The sequence below is a fragment of the Ceratotherium simum genome, chromosome 17 (genome assembly GCF_057802395.1).
Source record: "Ceratotherium simum simum isolate JZ-2026a chromosome 17, ASM5780239v1, whole genome shotgun sequence".
NCBI classification, from domain to species: Eukaryota; Metazoa; Chordata; class Mammalia; order Perissodactyla; family Rhinocerotidae; genus Ceratotherium; species Ceratotherium simum.
Genome location: NC_141916.1, coordinates 20,795,787 through 20,821,484, shown reverse-complemented (window position 1 = coordinate 20,821,484; position 25,698 = coordinate 20,795,787). Strand labels below are relative to the sequence as shown.

General features: G+C 40.5%; 1 protein-coding gene across 1 annotated transcript; it reads left to right on the top strand.

Moving 5' to 3' along the window:
* Positions 1 to 24,228: 24,228 nt before the first annotated feature.
* On the top strand, positions 24,229 to 25,229 carry H1-7 (H1.7 linker histone). The gene has a single exon (XM_014786405.2). It carries the CDS (start codon positions 24,261 to 24,263, stop codon positions 25,068 to 25,070), a length of 810 nt encoding a protein of 269 aa, XP_014641891.1. The 5' UTR covers positions 24,229 to 24,260; the 3' UTR covers positions 25,071 to 25,229.
* The last annotated feature ends 469 nt before the right edge of the window (positions 25,230 to 25,698 follow it).

Genomic DNA, 25,698 nt, shown 5'->3' with positions numbered 1-25,698 from the left:
AGGAGAAGGGGCCTCTCAGGCTCCATCTCAGACTCAGGACACAGGACGCCCTCAGATTACACTTCCCACAAGCCACCGCTCAGCTCCCCGGTAGCCGAACTTTCTTCCTAGAGGGCGTGCATGCTCTGACCCTCAGCACAGGATTCCTGCGCGATTAGAGTACAGTACTGAATAGCACAGGTTCGACTCACCCAGCCTTCAGAGTGCGGGAAAGGGGTGACCAACAAAATGGGAACTTTCGACTTTTACTCCAGGCACCCAGTCTTTCTCCAACACCTCTTGCAGTAGCCCCGGGACCTCACATGGTCCATCAGGTGCCCGTGGCCCCCTGAGGACAGGAGTGCGCTGCGTGCATCCCCTCACAGCCATAGGGCAAGAAGAAGGAGTCAGAGCCCCAGGAAAGGGGCTTTGGCGAAACTGCACGGAAATCATTCGTGCAGCTTGCATAATTTTAGTACTAAGTGTCGCAGGCGGGGAGAAAATTGTGAACAGGAGTGAGATAAGCAGTCAATTTCTTAGCCAATCATAACGCACAACTGATGTTGCAGACCTGAAAAACCTGCCCCATTACCATGGCAACAACCCAGGGATTAAAATTTCTGTTTTTTTTCATTCTCAAATCAACAAACAGCGGTAGAGGCCCATCGAATAAGATCCAGCCCTTGCTTTCTAGGAGACGATGTAAGGAGGACAGTAGGTCAATCGAGAAATATTTATTAAACTTCTACTGTGTAGGCAACATACTAGACACGGAGGTAAAACAATAAATAAAACGCTGCCCTTGCTTTCAAGCAAACTATTCTAAGACAGAAGTGATGATTGTTGTGATGTGTGCTATGGGAACAAAACTCAAAGACTCCTAACCTAGACTGTTGAAGTGGAGGGAGAGAGAGTCAAGGAAAGCCGCCCAGAAAAATAATAATAAGGGTGCAAAGTAAGTATACTAATGAGGCACAAAATGCCTGGATTTTTAAACAGATGCAAAAGGTTATATTATGCTGAGGGAATCCGGACAATGTCATGAAGAGGTGTAGTTTGAGGTTGGTCTCAAGGTAGAGGAGAGTTTATGATTTCCACATGTGGAAACGAGAAAGAGGATATTAAAAGCTAAGGTAAAGGAGTACTGTATTTGCTTTCTTAAGCTATAACAACACTGTCTATAAAGCACTAAGTGCTCTAGAAATATTAGCCTATTTATTCCTCCTAATAACCACATGTTTATAGATGAAATTGACAGAAGTTGTCACTTCCTCAAGGTCACAGCAAATAAGTGACAGAGCTGTGATTCAAACCCAAGTTTGCCTGACTCCAAAGTCCACGCTTTTAGCCATTACAGTAGTGCAAGCCAGGCTTTGTGGGTAATGGCAACTCTGCCTTGATGTCCTCCAGTGTTGAAGTTAACAACTACAATTTAAGCACTTAAGTACTGAACTCAGTCAATGTCATCAAAAAGAAGTAAGCAGACAAACAAACCAGAAAACAGGAAGAAAAAGAAATAAATTGGTCAATGTGGATAAGAATATTGTTATAGTCTAATATTTGGAAGAGTTCTAGTTATTTGAGGATATCAGTAACCAAGGTACTTTCTAAGGTGAATTATTTTTTGACTAGCTAAAGGTCTATCACAGTTGACCCAGTGATAATCAGTGCTTACTTCAATGGGAGGAAAGGGACCCTGAAGGAGGGTAGCCAGGGGAACAATTTATTTCTGAAGGTAGTAAATATCAACAGAGTGACCACAAAATGATGGTCTAGGAGACACACAGAAATTATGAAAGAGAAAGATGGTGCAATTTCAGGCCAAATAAGTGGTACAGAATCCTTTCAGGGTATAACAGGCTTTAATGCAGGAGACAAAGTTTGTAAATGGCAATAAACATTTAAGGGAATTTAATTTGTCAAATTTATAAGCTAAATGAGAAATCTAAAAAGAAGTAAACAAACTTTTACAACAAAATCTAGGTTGAATTTAAAGTTTATACCTTATACTATTCAAAATTAAAATACAAATCACTCAGTGTTGGCTCTCCCTAATATACACACATACAAGTGCCCCTCAGAGATTACAACCTACTAACACTAGGTGTGAAATAGGTGACAGGAAAATTCAGCATCTCTCCATCACCCAGGGGCTTTTTGTTCTTAGTGTTTAACGTCCAAACAGAGAACAAAGGAGTTAAAGTTTCCCTGGATTAGGATGAAACTGTGCCTGTACCCACAAAGTTAATGTGGGAAACAAAGTAACCAAAGTTTCTGAGTTTGCCTTGCAGAACAGCAGGAGGACCGCAGATAAGAGAGTAGCTTGCTGACAGCCCTTCACCTGACTAAGCATCACTCAGCACTGAGAAGCTAAAATGACCAATTGTAAGCTTCACGTCATAGACTAAAGATCCACCACATGCAACCCTTGGAACCTCCCAGAATTTGCACATGTGGCCCATAAAGAAATATGAAAGTCGCCCCAGCGCAGAGGACTCTTAGAACTTCAGCCCCCAAGGCCACATGCTCCCCTCCCCGTCTTATTCTCACAATGTGCTTTGGAAAAATGCTTAGAATTGCACGTAGGTGAGCTAATCTGTAACTGATAGAAAGAATAACTTGTTAGCAGAAAATTTATGTCCTCTGCCCAAACTGTTCCTTCTGTCTCAGATAAGGAAGTAACTGAGGTTTTCTTAGATTTCTCAGGAATGTTGCATTCAGCAGATCCGCTACAGAGAGGCACCCAACGTTCTGCAGTCATCCATGACATGACATTTCTTAGCCCCTCCCCAACACTGTTTGCTTTATGTTAAGTCATCTGCTTTATGTAAACCATCTTGAAGATGGGTTTTTTTAGGATAGTCCACTATCTCCCGATTTGCTAGCTTTGCTAAACTTCTTTCTCTATCACCACCTGCTTGGCCTTTTATCTTGCAGTGAGCAGACTGAGCCCTTGTTCGGTATCAATGTCACGGTTGAGATTGTAATATGAATTACATTAATTCAAAATGAATTAAATAATGTAATTAGCATGAACTATATGATTTAATATGACTAGGCAAGTGTAGAGGACAATATGAACCAGTACTTCCTGGACTCCAGTGGGCAAACCCCTTGTGAAGAAATAAAACTTTGCCTCTCGTTCCAGATACCCTTTCTACTAGCCCTGTGCCAGTCATAATCCTCTCTCTTACCCCATATGTAACCACTATTCTGACTTTTATAGTAATCACTCCTTGCTTTTTCAAAATATACTTTTATCACTCAAATGTGCATTCCTAGTCATATAGTTTAGTCTTGTCCATTTAAAAAATATTTGATGTCTTGTAAGTCTCTTTTAATCTATAAAGTTGTCTTTTCTATCTTTTCATTATGATTTATATGCTGACAACGTAGGCCCATTTGCCCTATAGAGTTTCCCACAATCTAGATTTTGCTGATTGCGTACTCATGTCCAATTCCACATGTTCCTTTATCTTCTATATTTTCTGCAAATTAGCAGCTGATTCCAGAGACTATATCAGACTCAGGTTTGACCTAAATATTAAAGATATATGTGGTGTTTGGCAAGACTATAGGAGGCAAGTAATATCTAGTTGTCTCTTTGTGATGTTAGCAGACATTGATGCTTCACGCATTATCTCTCAATTTATCAGGAGTTGCAAAATGGTGATATGCTTTTTTTTTCCATCTCTTATTTGGAATACTTTTATATAAAGAGACACTTCATCTATTTCATCTACTATTTGGTTATACGGTGGTACAGTTCATATGGGAAAGGCCAGATAAATGCTTGATCCTTTCATTTACCAGTGTTCAAAATAATAAAGTGGTTTCCTATTATCTTCTGCGAGGGACCAATTCTTTTCTTTTTCAAATGTCATTATGAACTCATGAATTTAAACAAATTTAAACATATTTCAATCTCTGGTATGTCTTATCCTTATTAATATTCAAATTATCCCTTCTTTGGCTAGTGGAGCATCTTTAAGTTGACTCCTGAGTCCTTTTGATATAACCCAGTAGTCTTTGAGAGCTTCCTAACTATCTAGTGTGTTAAGATGTTCCAAGCTTATCTTGTACATTTCCTGCTCTAGATTTGGAATTGGCCACCCCTCGAAAAAGCCCAGGTTTCTTCTAATGTGAAATGATATTTTAAGACCACATTATAGATGCTAGGAGTGCTCATTGCTACTGTTTTTTGTTTTTGTTTTTCTTTTGCACATTGTTTTTAAGCATTTTTGGTGGACATAGCAATTATGAATATACATATACATATTAAAGTACCTTATGAGTTCATACTGATATTTCCAATTCAAATTCAAGACTACAGAGTTTTTAACTTAATATTTTTGGTATTACATCTGTATCTCCCTTCTTCTACATTAATAGTCCTGATTATTATTAAGGATAAAGAGATGATAGATTTAGAAAATCTCATAATTACTCACTTGTTTTATCCCACATCAATACAGTCTCAGAATAACAATACTAAGACTACCACCATAATAACTACTGAAAAGAAAACACTAAAAATTTTGGGCATATCCTGTCAGCTTAGTTTTGCCTGTTTTGAACTTCATATGTATGGAATCATACAGTATGTATTCATGTCTCTTTTTTCACTCTACATAATGTCTGTGAGATTCATACTGAGAGTTTTTTTCCCCATAGTTATGTAATGTTTCATTATATACTTAATTAAAAAATGAATAATTATTTAGGAAAATTTATCCGGTTCAGGTGCAGTGACCATTTATCACACATGAGAGAGGTTCAAGAATCTGGCCTCAGAGACCACATAGTTTGCGCTCTGACTCTTTGAATTGGACTCCAGATCTCAAGCAGTATGTTGATATAAACTGAACTTCATTTTCCTGACTTCATTTTCACTTCTCATTCCTATTTCATCTCTACAATAAAGTTAAAAGAAACAGAGATATCGATGGAATTATCCTACAGACTCAAGCCTTGGTCCAGCCAATTATGATTGATGTAGTACAAGTTTCCATAACCTTACGTCAGCACTGAGCCATAGGAAGCCATACCTTCAGAGAATCCTATAGTGTTAGGAGGAGGAAACTTGAAAATCAACCATTTCTGTGGCATCAAGCCTATGGTCTCCAAATCTCTAGGAGTTCATAAACAATTTTCAATATTTCAAATGTTCTACCAGAAATCACACAGCTACCCAAGTCTGTGCATGCTAAATCAAATCTTGTTTCTTTGCTTTTGGCTGACATATCAACTCAGGGTGACAATCATGGTTATCTTATGCTCATCAGAAACAAAAATGTCTTTAATTAATAAGAAATAGGAAACAAATAGTTTCTTAATAAATACACTGCTTTACAAGACAAAATCTTTTGAAGCATGGGACCCAAGAAGGAAAAATAGTAACAAGTTAGGGTTCTTGATGGTCTAACTGCTGTAGTCCAACCTGCCCATGTTGAGGATACGTAGGCTTGGAGAGGTGAAATGATTTGCCCAAAGCTACTCTCCTAGGGAATATAGTTAGCAAAGGCATATGAATTTTTTTTCTTGTCTTAAAATACACATAACAAAAAGTTTACCATCTTAATCATTTTTAAGTGCACAGCTGAGTGGTATTACATATGTTCACATTGTTGTGCAGCCATCACCACCATCCATCCCCATAACTCTTTTCATCTTGTAAAACTGAAACTCTATGCCTATTAAACAATAACTCCTCATTTTCCCCTCCCCCTCACCCCTGGCAATCACCATTCTACTTTCCATCTCTATGATTTTGACTACTCTAAGTACCTCATATAAGTGGAATCATATAGCATTTGTCTTTTTGGACTGGTTTATTTCACTTAGCATAATGTTCTCAAGGTTCATCCATGTGACAGCATATATAAGAATTGTCTTCCTGTTTAAGGCTGAATAATATTCATTGTATGTATGTACCACATTTTACTTATCCATTCATCTATCATTAGACACTTGGGTTGCTTCCATGTTTTAGCTATTGTGAATAATGCTGCTATGAACATGGGTATACAAATATCTCTTCGAGACCCTGCTTTTAATTCTTTTGGGTACATACCCACAAGTAGAATTGCTGGATCATATGGTAATTCTATTTCTAATTTTTTGAGGAATTGCCATACTGCTCTTCACAGTGGCTGTTCACATTCCCACCAACAGTGCACAAGGGTTCTAATTTCTCCATATTCTCACCAACACTTGTTGTTTTCTGTTTTTTATAGTAGCCGTTCTAATGGGTGTGAGGTGGTATCTCATTGTAGTTTGGATTTTCATTTTCTTAATAACTAGTGATGTTGCGCATCTTTTCATGTGCTTATTGGCCATTCATATATATTCTTTAGAGAAATGTCTATTCAAGTCCTTTGCTCATTTTTGAATTGGGCTGTTTGTTTTTTTTGTTGTTGAGTTTTAGGAGTTCTCTATATATTCTGGATATTAATCCCTTATCAGATATATGATTTGCAAATATTTTCTCTCATGGGTTGCCATTTTACTCTGTGGATATTGTCTTTTGATGTACAAAATTTTTTAATTTTCATCAAATCCAATTTGTCTGTTTTTTCTTTTGTTACCTGTGCATTTGGTGTCAGATCCAAGAAATCATTACCAAGTTCAATGTTGTGAAGCTTTTGTCCTATGTTTTCTTCTAAAAGTTTTATTGTTTTAGGCCTTACATTTAGGTCTTGGGTCCATTTTGAGTCAATTTTTGTATATGGTGTTATGTAAGGGTTCAACTTCATTCTTTTGGATGTGGATATCCAGTTTTCCCAGCATTATTTGTTGAAAAGACTATCCTTTCTCTATTGAATAGTCTTGGCACCCTTATCAAAAATCATTTGACTGTATATGCGAGGGTTTATTTCTGGGCTCTCTATTCTATTCTATTAGTCTATATGTCTGTCTTTATCAGCAAAGGTATTTTTAACCACAGCACAACAGTGTTCTATGCCTGCTTATTTTTTTAGACCAAAGAAGAACGTGAAGCTGGTAGCCAGCCTGAGGGTGAAGAGGTGTGTTTTTGTAAACTTCAGTAGCCTTCTCTGAGAATGAGTAATCTCAGTCATTATCCTCAGCCAACTTTCCTCCTCTTTAAGAGAAATATTAATGCCTATCTGTTACAGTTTTGATAAGAACTGCATGTAAAATAAATCACTCATTTAGTATAATTCCTGAACTTCAGTAAATTCTACCTGTTAGATATGCTAGGCCAGTGGTTCTAAAAATGTGGTCCCCAGAACAGCAGCAACAGCATCAGTTGGGAATTCATTAAAAATACAAATTCTTAAGACATACAGATGGCCAACAGGTACATGAAAAGATGCTCAACAACACTAATCATCAGGGAAATGCAAATCAAAACCACAATGAGATTATCACATCACACTTGTTAGAATGGCTACAATCGAAAAGAAAAGAAATAACAAGTATTGGCAGGGATGTGGAGAAAAGGGAACCCTTGTACACTGTTGGTGGGAATGTAAATTGGTGGAACCACCATGGAAAACAGTATGGAGCTTCCTCAAAAAAACTAAAAATAGAACTACCATATAATCCAGGAATTCCACTTCTGGGTATTTATCCAAAGAAAATGAAAATAGTCACTCAAAAAGATATCTGCACCCCTATGTTCACTGCAGCATTATTTACAATAGCCAAGACATGGAAACAGCCTAAGTAACCACTGATGGATGAATGGATTAAAAAAATGTGATACACACACACACACACAGGAATATTATTCAGCCATAAAAGAATGAGCTCTTGCCATTTGCAACAACATGGATGAACCTTGAGGGCATTATGCTAAGTGAAATAAGTCAGACAGAAAGACAAATACTGTATGATCTCACTTATCTGTGGAATCTAAAAAACAAAAATGTATAGATACAGAGAACAGTTTGGGGGTTCCCAGAGGCAGGGGTTGGGGGTAGATGAGTGAAATGGATGAAGGGGGTCAGAAGGTACAAACTTCCAGTTACTAATTAAATGTCAGGGGGATGTAATGTACAGCATGGTGACTATAGTTAATAATACCATCTTTCATACTTGAAAGTTGCTAAGATAGTAGATCTTAAAAGTTCTCATCACAAGAAAAAAAATTTGTAACTAAGTATGGTGAGGGACATCAACCAGTCTTAACATGGTGATCATTTTGCAATATACACGAATACCGAATCATTATGTTGTATATCTGAAACTAACATAATGTTATATGTTAATTATACAAAAGCAAACAAACAAATACAAATTCTTGGGCCTTTCCCTAAACCTACTAAATCAGAAACTTTGGGGGTAGGACCCAGCATTCTGTTTTTTTAACAAGCTCTTCCGGTGATTCTGATATGCATAGCCAAAGTTTGAGAATTATGTCTCACCATGACAAAAACAAAAACGGAAATTCTCCTGCAGATATTTATATTTACAAGCATCTTGTTATGTTTATCATTTACACATTTTTAAGGCATAAACTAGCAGTAATATCCGAAGTTAATTTTAATAACATGGCTGGCCAAAACCTTGCTCATGGGCAGGAGAATGAGGTGAAGAGAAAGCCTGTGGGCTCAAGGCCACTACAAGCGCGCCACATGGAGAGTCTGTGGTAGGAACGATCATCAGAAGACTGAGGCCACATTTTCAGGTGAACACAGGAAGGGAAAGGGTGCTTTTCGTTAATTATTCAGAAATCTCTGCTCCACGCGCTAGAGAAACGTCTCGTGGCTCTGCCCACGCCATTCTTCCTGACTCCACGTTTCGTTTCCTGTTCTCTGCCCCGCCTAGTCCTTAGATTAGCAACTCTTCCTCACCTCCAGTAGTCTCCTCAGCCTGACAGCGTGTTCCTCTCCCCAACCTCGCAGATGTAGCCTTCGTTCTCTGTGTTCCTTTCGCTCTCTGGCCGGACCCTAATAGACACATTTCATCCTTGACTATTATTTGCCTTTTTTCGCTCTGCTTATCTCTCGTGCGCTCTTTGTGAGCAGTTACCAAGGCCCTTTCCAACTCTCCCGCCAGGCTCTTAGGTAAAGAGCCTCGGGGTAAAGAGCGGGAACGCAGCAGGGGCGGGGCCAGGGGAACAGCTGCTCTCATTGGACAACGTTTGCTTTCCCCACCGCGGGGTCTCCTGGGAGGAGAGTTGGAGGGCGGTCCCCCGTCCTGTCCCTTGTGTCCCCCCCGCGTCCCGTCCCGTCCCGTCAACCCCGCCCCCGTCAACTTGGCGCGAAGCACCACTCTAATTACTGTGCCTCGCTGCTACTGGGCGCATGGTTTCCGGTTTGTCACGGCCCGTCGGTTACCTTCCTCTGTGGGCGGGGCAGCTCTGGGAGGCTCTGCCTTCTCTCTAAAGGAGATTCCCGGTGAGCCGTCATTTTCATTTGGACTCCTCTGGCCTTTTGAGGGCCCCCACCTCCTGGGCGGGCCTTCTGCCTTCATCACTCATAGGTCTTCCTGTTGTGAGCCCTCAGGTCTGGAGGTGGGAAACATGAAGAGTTTTTCAAAAACTGTTTTTAGAATACCCGGAAATGGAGGTTTTCTGAAGACAAATGTTCTCCAGAAGTGCAAGAGGCAGAAGGAGACCTTTATGTGATCAGTGCAGGTAAAGTGAACAGGAGGAAGGTAGAATAAGCAGAAGTGTTGCCCACTCCATTTTCTTCGGGAAAATTTCCCTTTATCTTATAGATTGAAAAGCCCCTCCTTTTTTCTGACTACTGGAGGAGCAACGCTCCTTGGAGTCTTAACTTATTTGGGGATTCTTGCCCCACCCTCAATTTTCTCTTTCTAGAAAAGGTCTGCCCTAATTTCTTCAAAGCATTTGCTTTCATTTTTAAGGGCTTTGCTACTTTATGAATACTCACACTTTTTCTTTTGTCCATAATACTTTTTGTATTTTCCACATTTTTTACAATGCACCCATATTAATGAGTCAGAAAAATAGGATATAAATATTATTTCAAAAGAAAAATAACTGTTGAAGTTCAGAGGCTGCAGACAGGGCAGAACTAGTTTATCTAACATATTGTTTCAGTTTTTTAGACTAAGGGTGCCTTCTTCAACGTTATCCAACTATAGGCACTGCTGTTATTGGCATGTGACAAGGAGACTTTGTTCCTATATCTTAAAGAACTTAAGGCGGCTGGATCATGGAGACAGGAGCCATTTAGGTGAGGAGCATATGAAAAATGGCTAGACAAAAGCAACTAGCCGATTAGGAGAAAGGAGCAGCTGTATGTGAAAGTTTGTAAACTGCCAAAATAATAGTTCTCAACAAACTAGGCACTTTACCTGTAGTCTGGTCCTTTTCTTCTGGAAAGTCATATTTTAGGGTTCTAAAATATGAGATGAAGGAGATTTTACCCTCTTCTGGATAATTAAGCCCTTTGGATACTAATCCTGAAATCAAACATTTTCGATAATGTTTAAAAATACTTTCTTCTCTCAGAGGCAGGCCGGTTGGCGTAGTGGTTCAGGTTGCGTGCTCTGCTTTGGTGGCCCAGGGTTCACCGGTTTGGATCCTGGGCGTGGACCTACCTACTGCTCATCAAGCCATGCTGAGGCAGCATCCCACGTAGAGCAACTAGAAGGATGTACTACTGTGACACACAACTATCTACTGGGGTTTTGGGGAGAAAAAAGGAAAAAAGGAGGAAGATTGGCAACAGATGTTAGCTCAGGGCCAATCTTCCTCAAAATTAGAAAAAAAGCTTTCTTCTCTCTAAAGCTTGATAGAGGCCCTAGGGGTTTCTCACCCCCCCCCATTGGTTTAAAAAAAATAAGTGTAAAGTATATATAAGTATAAAATATTATTCTTTTGATGGTTGAAGGAGGCAGCATGTCAGAAAGTGGGACAGGAGCTGTGAAGGAGAATGTTTCCTAAGCCTCCAGTAAGGGAAACTGGAAACGAGTGGCAAAGAAAGAGCATCTGAGTTTTTCTGAAATCTAAGAAAGGTGGAAGCTGATAGGTCATCAGGAATCCGGTGTAAGAGGAAAAACTTGTGAAGTATTTTAGCATAGTGAAAACTTTGGATGGATTTTAAGTTGGAGTTATCCCTTGACGTCTCGGACCATCACATCTGGTATTTTAGAAGAGTGGTCTGGTTGTTGAGGGACAAAGCTGCTTCTGGTGGTGATGAGGGTGGGGACTGAAATATGTGGGATTTGTTTCCAGCACTCACTGTCATTTTGTGATATACGAATAGTAGAATTCTGTGTTTTTAAGGGTGTAACTTCTCAATAAATTTAAGTGCTTTGTAAAGTTAGCTCTTTAATCTGTTAAATTTGTAGCTAGATTGTGGTTGTAGTATTGGTAAATAATCTAGATTTCTAGCCTAGGTCTATAGGTCTATGGATTTATTTCTTTTAGGATTGTTAGAGAAGGTTCCACCTCTTTTTGGCATATTTGTGTATATTAGTGTCAAAGGAGACTTTTTAATATAATACTTAGATGTAAAAATAATTTTAGACCTTTTGTATATATTGATATATAGAACCTATTCCCAGGAGGTGAGGAGGTAGCAGGAGGCAGGACTGTGCATGAGCTTCCAGGCTTCCAGCACAGGCTTCATTGTCCCATACAACTTCACTTACAAAACACAAACTCGAAAATAAAATTATTAAGAATTTAAAGATGGGAACCTCAAGCATGGAGCCCTGTGTGACTGAAGAAGTCATGTATCCATGAAGCTAGCCCTGCTAATTACATTAAAGGAATTTCCTCCAATATAAAAGATGAGGGATACACATTCCTTATGTATTCCTGTTGTGTGATTTATCTTGTGCAAAATGGAAGGCTTATTCACACTGGTGACAGTCAAAGTGTTTCTCCCTGGTGTGATTGCTCATTGGTTACCTAAGGATAGAGAAATTGCCCCCTACTCATTGGTTACATTCATAAGATTTCTGTCCCTTGTGAATTCTCTCATGTTGTCTAAGGGATGACAGATCAATAAATGCTTTTCAACATTCATTCCATTGATAGGGATTCTCTCCACTGAGTACTCTCTCATGCACAGTAAGCGAAGAACTACAGTGGAAGGATTTTCTATACTGATTACATTCATAAGACTTTTCTCTGGTGTGGTTTGTCATGTTTCCTCAGGGCTGAATTAACACTGAGGCCTTTCCCACAGTCACTGAATTCTATTTTGTATTCTGTTGTACACAGTAAAGGAAAAGCTACCCCTCAAGGATTTTCCATATTGATTACAATTATAGGGTTTTCTCCTGTGTGAGTTCTCATGTGTATGTGAAATCTGAGTACTTTCTGAAGATTTTTCCACGGTCATGGCATTCATAGGGTTTCTCTCCAGTGTGAATTCTTATGTGTGCAGTGACAGTAGAATTTACACTGAAAGCCTTTCTATATTAATTACATTTATAGGGATCTTCCCCAGTATGAATTCTCTTGTGTCCTCTAGGGACAGATCTAATGCTGAAGACTTGAAAACACTACTTATGTTCATAGTGTTTTACTCTAGTGTGAATTCTCCTATATATCCTAAGGGGTGAAAGATAACCAAAGGCTTTCTTAGAGTCCTTACTTTCTTAGAGTTTCTCCCCATTGTGTATTCACATAGGCATAGGAAGTTAAGAGTAGTACTAAAACATTTTCCACATTAATTACAGCAGAGCATTTCTCACCAGTATGAATTTTCTTGTGTTGAGTAAAGTTAGACCTTGAACTGATTATATTCACCGAGTTTTTCTCTAAGATGAACTCTTTCCATTTTCACACAGTTAGAAGTCTTTTACCTGAAAATATCCTGCTTAAGATTTGGCCCTTTGGTTTTAAGTTAAAACCTACAAGTCTGGAAAGGTACTTGGAGAATTTCACCCACCTCTATCATCAACTCATTTTCTTTCTCCAACCAGGAGATCAAACTGAGTTTGCTGATATGATGCTCCAATGATGCTGTGTTTGTAGTTCTCCTGCATCTTATTCTATACAGTTTTCACAGAGAAGAGTCTAGCAAAGCCCACTTCTTCTAGGTGAATTCTACAGCCATATCTTTGATGCACACCCAAGTCCTGTGACTAGCTTGTGAGCAGCCCAGCAGCCAATCATCCTTTCCTTGCATTTCCCCTCTGGTGTCAGGGAGGGTCCTGAGCAGGCCAATAATGAATGGAGGACAGATAAACAACTGCCATCCTGTGAGCCTGACTGTAAATTTTCTTGAAACACAGAACAGTGGGAACTCAAGGATACCCTCTCTTTCCTCTCACAGTCCATGTGGGGCACAGATCTTAGATACCTTAGGCATCTTCCCACTGGACCATGGCTTTTTGGATGAAGGTTATTTGACCCAGGGTGTCCTCCAGCCACTTGTCCCACAGCATTCCAGAGGCCTGTCCCTTCCCTTTCCCTGAGATTGCCCTCCTTGCACAGGGGCTGCCTTGAGACCTGGGCCCTGAGTGAGGCCAAGAAAATCCTCGAGGGTGGAAGGTATATCTTGACCAATGCCCATATTATCTCTATTTAAATTTCCAATACTCTCATTCTTATAATCACGTACATTCTCAAGAGCAGTGATTCTCAAACTTTTTGTACCCATGACCTCTTTACATTTTTAAAAATTATCGAAGTTCTTCTAAAAAAGCTTTTATGTAGTGTGTGTGTATATACACACATACACACATATATATTTGTGTAAACATGTATGTATATCTGTACATATATGTATATTAACATAAATAACAGTTTTTGTGAAAAATAATTTCCTAAAACAAAAATAATTGGATGAGAACAGTGGCATTGTTTCTCATTTATGTCCTGTTTAAAAAGAGGCAGTTGGATTTTCATATCTGCTTTTTCATTCAATATGTTATAATATGTTGCCATGTTTAAAGTATATGAAAAAAATTCAGCCTCACACAGATAATGTGGTTGGAAAAGGGAGAAGTATTTTAGTAGCCTTTTCAGATAATTGTGGATATTCTTTGATAATACACTTAAATTCTACAAGTGGTAGTTTCTTAAAGGTTAGTATGAACTTTTCATACTCTGTTACATTAAAAACCACTGGTCTCTCTTGCCCTTTGAATGAATCTTTCACCCTTACATAACTTTGTAACCTTACATTATAACATTGCAATGCATTGGCCATTTGGAAATATTAGTTTACTGAGTTAGGCAGATCTTCCAAATACTGACACATTTCACCGTACAGTATGCAAAAATCACAATTATTAACATCACCACTGATCTCAACAGAAAGGGTTGGGAAGATATCAAACTTGTTTTAGCTGATACAGGTCTTCTAAAATGTTATTTTTTGCTTGAAAGCTTGGATTTTATCATTGACAGTAAATACTGTCAGTTGTTTTATTTGAAATGATAGTCACTTTGTTCATTTTTGAGAATATGTTTGCCAAATACCCAATTTTGAATAACCATTGTTTGTGTGTCAGTTGTTCTTTCAAGTAAAAGTGGTGTTCCATGAACAAGTGGCTAGTTCAGCTTGCGACTTAAACAATTACACAAGAGCTTTTCCTTGAGACAACTACTAAACTTCAGCACACAGCAGAAGTGCTTTATGTATACTTCCCATTTTGCCACACAGAATATTAAAAAGAAGGGTACTCAAGGGTTGAGATTTAATAAAATTTTAATTTTTATTGCTTCATCAAAGATATTTAAAATAGAACTTGCTTTCTTTTCCTTCTTTTCTGTAAGTGTGTGGTGGTAAAGGATACAGTGTCTTCTAGCACAGTTTGGTCCCACTGCCTTGATTCATGCTAAGAGGCCAGTACTTTTACCCACTGTTGGTTTTGCACTATTGAAGTAAATGTCAACACGTGTAAATAATGTCCTAGGATTATTATGAAAAGTTTTGACCTCGTGATATTCCCCTGAAAGTCTTGGCTCCCTCAGGGTATAAAGACTACATTTGAGAATCACTGCTCTAGAGAATAGTAAGGTCTTTTCTTTTTCTCTCTAATCCTTCTCATGCAGAGAAGGCAGTAAACATTAGTGGATTATTCAGTATCTCCTTTTTTGTACAATTTTGTACAATTCCTCATCCAGTTATATGCAAACACCATATTTGATTTGCAACCTACAGAAGAGATTTTAGAAGCCGTCTAGACCAATAACTAGTCATTGAAAAATATTCCACTTACTTCTGGCCTGAATGCTTTCATTTGAATCTTTGTTCACCTATATTGTAATGTCTTGTGTTTTTTTGTCTGCTTTCAAGTTTTTTTCTTTCTCTTTTGGATTTAAGCAGTTTGATGTTTCTGACTATGGTTTTCTTTAAGTTTATTCATTTGGATTTTGCTGTGCTTCTTGGATCTGTAAATTTATGCTTTTCACCCAATTTGGGAAGTTTTCAACCATTATTTCTTCAAATATGTATATTTTTTCTGCTCCAATCTCATTCTCCTCTCCCTCTGGGACTTCTGTAATATGAATATTGGTCCTTTTGATATTGTCCTACAGGTCTCTAAGACTATTTTCAATTCTTTTCACTCTTTTTACCTTCTCTTGTTTATATTTAATATTTTTTATCTTCAAGTTCAGTGACTCTTTCTTCTATCATTTCCATTCTGCTATGAGTCCCTACACTGAAAATTTAAAATTTCTGTTATTGAATTTTTCAATTCTAAAATGTATTTAGTTCATTTTCTTAACTCTTATTTATTTTCTGAGAACTTCTGTCTTTCCATTCATTTCAACAGCCTTGACTTCTTGGAGCATGGTTATAATAGCTGCTTTAAAGTCTTTGTCTGATAATTCTGACATCTAGGTCATCTTGAGATTGGCATCTGTTGTTTGCCTTTTCTTCTGGGAGTTGTTTAGGTTTTCCACTTACTATGTTGAGTAATTTGGGAGCATATCCTGGACATTTTGAATATTATGAGACTCTGGGCTCTGTTTAAATCTTTTGGAGAATGTTGATTTATTTTTTTTCAGCAGGCAGTTAACCTGGTTATGTTTTGATTGCATGTCTTGGCTTGTTTTCTGTGGGCTATGGTTCCAATTTCAATTGAGTTTTCAAAGTCTTTGCAGTGCTATTCTGGTCTTCTCTTGTGTATCCCGTTGGTAGCCAGTCTGAAACCTGGCGAGTAGTCTACATATAATGCAGTGTTTGTTTAAAGCCCTTGCTCTGCTGATTCCAGTCCGTTTCACACATGTGCAGCTAGGGGGTGAGATCAAGCCTCCATACTCAAGCTTTAAGGTTCCCTCTCTCCACCTGTCTCATTTCCTTGATCTTCTGCTCGTTCTCTGGCTCCCAGGGTTCCCCATTCCTGGTGTTCTGGCTAGAAAGTCAGGACATGTGCTTCCTTGCACTGTTGCCAGGGTTCTGCTATGCAGAATCTGCCACTGTCACACAGTGGGGAGGGGGAGTGGCTCTGCCTCTCTATCGGCACTTGCTTGGGATAGGGAAGACGGATGAAACAGGGCTTTGTCCCTCAGGGGTCAACTCACTGCTGGTGGGGAGAGAGAGGGACACAGTTTCTTTGCTGGTACTTCCTTGGTAGAGAGCAGAGAGAGTCTATAGGGCTCTGACCACACAGTCTGCTGGTGGGAAGGGAAGCAGTGCTGCTTGTTTGCTGGTAATCACCTGGAGCAGGATGGGCAAAATCAGAAACGTTCCATCCCACAGTCCTCCCTCTCCCATTTCCCGGTCCTGCAGCTAGAGAGAGTAGATTTTTCTTTTTTTTTTTTCTGTCTAGGCTATTGGTAGCTCTGGTTTTCTGGCTGCTCTAGTGTCCTGGCTGGGATATATATGAGGCAAGACAGAAAACCCAAGGAACTTGCAGCTATATTGTCCCTTAAGTCCTGAGAGCTTGATTTATCTACTTTTCAGAGTCTTCTGGTAGTTGTTTTATGTGTTTTAGTCCAAGCTTTTCAGTTGTAGGAGAGGTTGAGTGGAAGGTGATTAATCTCTCTTATCTGGAAATGGAAGTTTCACATGTCTATGTTTTTCATCAAAAAATAATCTTAGTTACTTTGATAGATCAAAAATTATTACTTATTTTGTACTTTTATTATAGTTGAGAGTAGAGCTTGTTTTTCATATATTAACCATTGTTTTCATTTATACCTTGCTTAATTGTGGGATTTACTCTTAATTTTGGAATAAGTCAGACATTTTTTGCAGACTTTTCCTCAGTTTGCTTTTTCACTCGTTTTAATTTTTTGATGTACAAAAACTTAAGATTTTTATATAATTGTCTATCAGTAATTTCCTCTGTGATTTCTTCCCTTACTTTTATGCTTAGAAAATCTTTCTTCTTTCTAAAGTCAGATACTCATATGACTTTTCCCTGCTTTCATTTTCTATGTTTAACTCTTTGATCCATCTTAAATTTATTAGTGTGTGATGAAACATGAATATTTTGTTTAAAAATTTCAAGTTGTTAACTGTTATATCCTATACATTTCTCATTGAAAGTTACTCCTAACTTGTTAAAATTTAGGTCTAACAACAAATAGGTCTAAAAGCTCCAGGGTCTTCTTTTTTTTTTTTTAAATATAAAGTGATTTTAAGGATTGGGCTTCATTTTAAGGATGTAAATTTGTTTTTCAGGTTGAATTTAGTGAACATTCCACTATTGAAAATTCCTGTGATAAGAGAGCTACTTTTTCAGTCTGGACCAATCAGGAGACAGAAACCACACAGTAATTTAAACAGGCAAAATTAATGTAAAGAATTTTTAAGCAATGATAAGAGAGTAGCAAGGGAGGACAAACTTGGAATGGGGGTTCAGACCTTGTTGAAGGACGTATGGTTATAGGGCATTGGGCATAAAAGAATTTTGCTGATTTTCCCAGGCCAGAGCTGATTCACAGTCACTGGGCAAGCAGAAATAACCCTTCGAGGTGCTGACAAAGCAAGGCTGCTAGCCAGGTGTGCAGAGGGTGTCAGGCAGGCCACTACAGGCACCCCTGGAACCAGGAGCTGGAGAACCTCTGCAGAAACCTAGTGCACTTTTGTGTACAACTTGGGCCAGGACAGCTCTGGGTAGCTGTGGAGCACAAAGGTAGGGTATCCAGCCTGCTGGAAGGCCAGCGTGGTAGGGACCCAGCCTGCTGGAAGGCCAGCCCTGTAGGGACCCTGGTAGGTACATGCATAGGACTGGGGAGAGGGTTGTGGAAAACAGTGACCTGGGTCAGGTTGCCTCTGATCTACTGTGCAGTGACAGGTTAGTGGTCATTCCTTGTGGGTCATCCAGTGTGTGCACCCCTGGAGGCTGAGGAGAGGGTATATGGAGCACTGACCTGGGCTGGGGCACAGACCTGTGTTGTCTGGAGCTCCTGGCTACACCACTGCTGCCCAAGTCAAAAGCTGGAAAAAAAATGCATGGTGACCAAATGCTGGAGAAAACTGTCCTGCAGGCACTTAGCAGTGGAGAAAACGGGGCTGGTCAAGCACTGGAGTCAAAAAATCACATTCTCTAAGATAACAGTTGGCAGACTTTTTCTGGAAAGAGCCAGATAGTAAATATTTTGGGCTTTGTGGGCCATGAGGCAAACTGAGATATTATGTAGGTACTTATAGAACAAGAGATAAAACTCCTGCCCTGCCTTATTTGACATCAGCTGGAGACATTCTTGGGACAAAGAGCAATCAGCACAAATGAGAGGGACCTGGGGAGTAGGGGTGGTGTGGCATGCAGTTTCACTCTCTGTCTCTGTAACTCCCAGATCCCAGTATGTCTTTCTCTCCTCCCAGAGAGCCAAGTCATGTCAATTTGAGCAGCTGGCTGGAGATGAGGTAACACATCAAGTTGTCAGCTCCTGGACTGAGATTCTACAGTTTGGTGCCTGGCAGTTGCTACCAGTAGAGCACTGGTGAATGTAGGTGGTGACCAGCACAGGCCCTGGAGAGTGGTGAGGCCTGGCTCCAGGCCAGGGAGGCATGTGCTGGGAGTGGAGGGTGAAATAGAGGTGGGGACATTCTGTCTTGTTCTCTGCAGCTCAAAGTGCTGGTCCTTTTGAGTGGTGCCCACAAGCCATACAAAAACAGGTGACAGACTGGATTTAGCCCATGGGCCACAGTTTTCCAACCTCTTCTCTAGGAACCTGGTAAAGGAGAGGCAGAGAGAACCAGAAGTAGAGAAGAAAACCCTTTCCTCCTGCAGTGTCTCTCCAGCGCCCTCTACCGACAAAGCTTAACATCATGTCAGCTGGAAAAGGAAAAATATTTAAAAGGCCCAGATGCATTTTCACATATTAAGCAAGAAAGGGTAAATTTGGTGCTGAAAGGCAATAAATTGGAAAGGCAATAAATATCTATAATTTCTACCATACTAGGTAGAAATTATAGTAGGGAAAGGAGAATATGAATTGCTTGCTCAAAGCTTTGATTAGTGAAATGATATAAGAAAAGAGCTGGTATGGAAGTTTTTCTTCTTTCACTGGAAGATGGGAAATAGGGATCCTTGTTGGGTTTACCTGTGAGGTGTAGAGATTTCTCATCCTGAACTTTTCCTTTGGGACACCATTTACCTTCTCATCTGTAAATGTGAATAATATTATCCCCTTTTCAGTGTTGTTGAAAGAATTAGTGGTACTTTATACACAATGCCTGACCCATAGGCCTTCAATAAACAGTAGCTCTTCTTCCCTAGATGGATCAAAGGCTGAGAAAAAGCCATGGGAGCAGAGTTGGGTTAAAACTGAAAATTAGGTATGATTTTCCCAGGTGATGGAGAATTAAGTGTTTTTTTTTTAATTGAAATATTTAGAACTGGAATTTTGAAGGGAAAAATGGGGGAAGTTATGCAGGATCATTCCAGAATGTGTATTGTAAATTGGGTATGCAAATAAGGCTTGCTCTTGGTTGTATTCTTTAGCATGGGCACTTATTTGCGTGGTTACTTAATTTGGTGGAAAGCAATTTTTAATTAGTGTATTTGGATTTTTGTGGAATTTTCGGTTTTTAGAGATTAGGATAGAAATAATGTTCTCTGTAGTGGGGTTGTAGTAATAAACAATATCAAATTGGGTGTGCAGGTCTGGGATGTTTTAATTCTCAGACTACAAGAGTTACATATATATGGTAAGTGATTGCTACTCTGCAACGCAAATTTCTACGTTTCTATGCTTTGGCTTCATTTGTACAATATTCTGGGAATTTGATAAGGGGTGGATGTCTTGGAATTACTATGACAGAATTAAATGATGCCCAGAATGTAGTGTTATTGTGGGGCTGCAGCTTGACTATCTTGGGTTGCCCCAAGCCTCATGTTGAAAGTATAAATCCTCAGAGAAATGGGTTTTCAGCTTGAGATTGAATTGACTGTAGTGGAGTGGTTCTTAGAGGTCCCATATTGTGGGCTCATGGAAAGATTTAACTATTAATAATGCTTGGATGAGAGGTTTAATGTATATAGCACACCTTTGTTTGGGTGAGAAAATAGGGTTTTGGTAATATCAAAAACCATATTTCTCTCTTGTTGTCATTTTTTGGGGGACAGGTATAGATTTTTTATATGTGGAGAGGGGTGCATTACACAGGATGTTTAGAGCATCTTGGGAGGGGTCAGGGAGACCAGATCTTCAGATTGTCAGGCTCATTGCTGAGAGATTTGCCTGCTCCTCCAGTAAGATCACCTGGATTTAGAGTCTCTGGACTCACTTTTGAACAACTGCTGAGGAGTAAAAGGATGAATGTCCAATTGCCAGACTGTCTCCATGCTTTTAAGGAATCTTTATATTTTCTCTTTGCATGCATTTTTGTGAACCACTTTAGTCCTCCCCAAAGCCATGAGTGAACTAGTGGGCTTATTTGCTCAGGTCACTGTTGTGGGGTCATTTTCATAAAGGGGAAGGCACATAGCAGTTCAAGAGAGGAAAAGGGTCTTAGAATATAAAACAGAATGAGAAGGCAAGTTACTTTTTGGAAAAAAGAACTAGCAGTTGAAGGTCAGTGGAGGAGTCATAATAGATTGTTGAACAGGTTTCTGTCATTCAGATTTGGGGAGAGATACATTAAATCACTGCAAGATAATTGAGTCAGAAAGACCTAGCACCTTGGAACCCCAGGCCTGTGGATCAGGGAGGGGCAGAGATATAGACTGAGGTCAGATCAGAGTGTGCTACTGAATTTTTCTGTGCTCTGGCATGGAGTTATCCTTGGTGAAGTTAGAGCTGTATAACTCTGTGTGAAGGAGTGAGATTATGAAACCTCTGATGTCCTTAGAATTGAGTAGTTAAAGGTTGCTTACTGTCTAAATCAACCAAGTTCCCCTAGAGATCTCATAGAAGCATGACTACCCTAGAGGAAGAGTCTTGTTACCAATAGAAAACAAAATGATCTTGCTCTGGAACTTGAAGCAGAAGGATTTAGGTTAGACATTATTCCCAAGTATGCCCCTACCTCCCCGCCAACCCCCAAGGCTTATTGCTCTTTCTCACAACAGGGTGGTGCTGTCCTCTCTAGGTGATTACTTCTGGTTTATAATCACAGACCATTAAAATTGGAAGGGATAGTTTAGTCTTGTCTTTCTGGAGCTGGGATTGGTATCTCCTAATGAGAGATATGATGCTGCTTTGTACTGACTTTTTTCCTAAAGAAATCATTTTTTCTGAGGTATCTTTCTCTTTTGGGGTGTCAGAAGAAGATGGCTGGCAAGTAGATTTATTCCAAATAGGAAGAAAAGAGCTCTAAGGGATTGGTGCTGTGGAAAATGTCTGTCAGCTGGCTTTCTTGTCCTCTGAGCCAGCTGAGTGGTAGTGGGGCATTTGTTTCCTACCTCTCATCTTTTGGTATTCCTCTATTAATTACAGCATATTTATACAGAAATCTATATAGAAATGAATGGTTACATAGAAATGAAAATGTTTGCTTTTTTTTGCCATAAGTCTTTGCCATAAGTGATATTGTTTTCATATATTTCTTTTCCTTTGATTTCCACCTCTCCCAAAGGTTTCTAATTGTCCTCCTTTCTGTTCACAGGGATATCAATAAACATGGTTGTTTGATTTGGTTTTGTCTTTCTTTCACAATGATACTGTTGTGTGCAGCCAACCTATTTTTACCTGGGGTTAGCTGATTCAAAGGTTAGACTTCACTTACTTTCCTATTCTCAGAGCAAACAGTTTTGCCTCTGGGGCCACTGGCCTATGCAACCAGGAAGTATAGCCAGACTGAGAGAATATACAAATGGGATAAATCCTGCTCCATGTGGTTCTGCCAATCCATCTGGCAACTTTTCCTTAGTAGTCCCCTGCTGTTGGAAATGCTCAGGGTTATAGGGCTCTGCCCTGATTTAAAGACTGGGAGAAGGTACAGTGAGTGCTTGTAGATACTCTTGATTCTGAGCTGTGATTATGGAGATAAACTTCCCCCTGATCTATAGCAGAGATATATAAGGGGGGAGGGGCAACCTTGGAGAAAAGGAAACCTAGCATGGTAGTTAAGAACTCAGGCCTTAGAATTAAGTAGACTTCGGTTTGAATCCAAACTCTACCACTTACTGCTATGTGACCACTTACAGCTGTATCATTATTATGGTATCTGTCCTTCACACGTTGGCCCCAACCAAACTTTCCAGTCTCATCTCCTGCCACTTCCTTCTCATTGTCTACGCCTCCTGTTCCAATACTTGTGTTTTAACTAGATAGAACTACCAGGGAGCTTGTTAGAAAGGTAAAACCTCTGGCCTCATCCCAGACCTAATGTATTGGAATCTGCACTTTATGAAGTGCACATCAAAGTTTAAGAAGCACTAGTCTAAGCTACTTCCTGGAACTTTGATTCCTGAGAGAAACTATGTCACAGGCCAGGCCGTGACTGTTGAGGATATGTGAATGTCTTCTGCAGTTTGAAATATTCTTTGAGTAATTCTTTAAATCATTCCCAACTAAACTGTGTCCAAAATAAGAGGTCCTTGAGCAACTAGCTTCCTTGGTTCCCTTCATTTCCAACCCTTTGAAATTCATCCTGCTCCTTTCTCTTGATTTTCTGAGAGTTTCCTTCTGAATCCAGAGAAAGCCTTCTCACTAGGGAGGAACTTAAGCAGACTCAATAAATGCTTGCCATGTATAATGAAGGATAGTGTAGGTGCAACATGGGACAGAGAAATTCAAAGACTATCTGGCTCTCAGGGACCTTTTTATTTAGTTGGAAAGACATAAACATTTGGAGTAAAGTAATTTTATACCTTATATTTGGGTAGATGGTGTCATCCACCATCAACTCTTCTGAACCTTTGCAATAATTCTGTGATGTTGGTAGGAAGGGGTTATTAGCCTTTTTTTTTTTTTAAAGATGAAGTCAGATCCAAAGATATTAAGGGATTTATCAATGTCATATGGCTGTTAAAGAGCTAGGATATGTATCCATGCCTTCCAGCTCCAAGTCTAGGCTTTTTTCTTTTTTAAAATATTGTGCCATAGTGTACCCTCTAATACCAAATTAATTTAAAATAAAGAAAAAGCAGTATAGGATTGCAAAAGTAATTGTGGTAGGTAAGAGGAGAGAAATAATTTGACTGAAAGAGTCTGAGGAGGTTTCAGTGAAGAAAGGATTTAGCAGGACTTTGAAAGGTGAGTAGGATTTCTCTGGGCAGAGAAAGGGGCTGGGCAATCCAAGAAGAAGGACAGGAGGCAGAAAAGCACCAAGTCTGTTCAAAGAATAATGATTAGACGAATGTTCTTAGGCTATTTAGAATCTGGATTGTTCCCATCCAAGTGAATGAGACATCTGAACTTCCCAGGTGTGGGGATCATTGTTTAGGTAGAGGGACCACAGTGGTTCCTTCCTTTGCTTCCTACTCTTGCACAAAATCCACCGTGCAGAGAGTCAGGGAGACACAACTGCAGCTATCTAAGGGATGGGACCTAAACGTGGGAGTTTCTAGGCCGGGTTGTGTTTTATAGACTAACACATTTACTTTTTAAAGGCACTGTATTACTTGTTTTGGATAGTTGGGAGCAGCTTCTCTCACCTTAGGGAAATGTGGGTAGATAGTGTACAGGACCAAAGAAAAAATAATGAACTTTAGAAAGCGGTCGAGGTCAATATCAATGCTATCAGTGAGCTAAAAGTAGGGAACAAAACCCTGGAGATTATAAATGTGATTCTTGGGGGTGCATGGGCACTGGAGATCTGGATTGGGTTAGACCTAGAAGGAAGTGGCATCTGATTGGTTATTAAAAGTAAAAAGGCCCCTACCTGGGTAGGATCTGCCGGCTCTCTTACTAGGACGTGATAAAGCTCGGCTGGGCTCGCCTTTGTGACGTGGCCGCGCCAGCCCCAGCTTCAACTCCTGCCTTTGTGGGAGAGGCCCAGAGACTGGGGCCCCGCGGAGGCGGGAGCGGGGCCATGGCTGAGGCGGCCGAGCCCATGGGCGAATCCCAAGGCGCTGAAGTTAAAACCCAGCAGCCCACGGAAAAAGTCCTCGGGGCGCCGCTGAGGCGGGGCCCGCGCTCCGTGCTCAAAGTGTCCCAGTTGTTGCTCCGAGCCATCGCCGCGCACAAAGGGCTGACTCTGGCCACTCTCAAGAGGGAGCTGGGAAACGCGGGCTACGAAGTGCGCAGGAGGTGCAGCCGCCACTCGGGCGAAGCGCCCAGGTCTGAGGTTAAGGGCACGTTCCTCCGGATCAGCGGCAGCGACGCCGCCGGCTACTTCAGGATCTGGAAGATTCCGAAGCCGAAGAGAAAGCCGGGACGCCCCAGGCTGGAGGAGGGCGTCCGCGCTCCGAGAAGGACCCCTCAGGTTCCGCGGAGCGCTCCACGGAGGCGCCACGCGCGTCGCAAAGCGGCCAAGAAGGCCAGGGAAATATGGAGACGGAGCACGAGGGCAGACGCGAAGGTGAGGCCAAGAGCCAGGGACCCGGTGCGTTCCAGAGCCAAGGAGGAAGTGAGGGCCAAGGTGATGAAGGAGGGGAGAGGACGGACCACGAAGGAAGGCCTCAGACCTAGGACCCGAGAAGAGAAGAGGCCAGGCTCGAAGGCCAAGGAAGAGAAGCAGCAGGACCCAGAGAAGTCTGTAAAACGGACCACCCAGAGGTCAACCTCAGTGAAAACCGACCGGACTTCCAGCGGGCGGGGGAAGACCCACGACCCAAGGGCTGCTCGCACCAAGGCTTCCACTAAATTTGAAGGTCCTGGGAATGCAGCTGGGAATCCGTAGTGTGGGAGCAACTTCCCTTCCTGCAGGCACAGATGCCTTTCCCATAGGCTCCAATGAGAGCAGCTCTCACGCTCATTGAAATGGACAAAACTATTTACAAGTCCTTTCCACCATATTGTGTCTGTTTCCTCTTTGCGGCACCTAGAAGGGAAAGGGTGGGTGTTGAGGGGAGACCCGTAGCAGGGGCATGTGGGGTGAAGAGAGAAAAAGGAGTTGAAATTCTGTTCCTGCTGCAGGACCCAGGAAAATGTCTTTCAGAAGGAAAGAAGAAAACAGGTAGAAGAAAACCAACAGTTTCACGGGATTAGATAGAAGTGTTGAATTAATGGTAGACACCCTCACAAATCCAAATTGAGTTTTGGGGAGAAAGGCATGTAAGGAGAGAAGTGGGGGCATCGTTAGGGCAAGAGAAGAGTAGACAGTTGAGTGGTCCCACTGATCCAAAGTGTTCTTACCTGAAATTCCTTTTAGGAAAAAGTCACTTCTCCCAAAATTGATTGTAATGATTTCTAGTTTTTGCCCTGACTTGATAATCTATTTTAACTTTAAAAATATGTCTTATATGTTAATGGTCAGTTAAATGAGAGTGTGTGTGAAAGTATCTAGCACCGGGCTTGGCACAGGGCAG

What these genes read in the sequence shown, in the direction of transcription:
- H1-7 (XM_014786405.2), top strand. Translation starts at nt 24,261, where the DNA reads ATGGCTGAGGCGGCCGAGCCCATGGGCGAATCCCAAGGCGCTGAAGTT.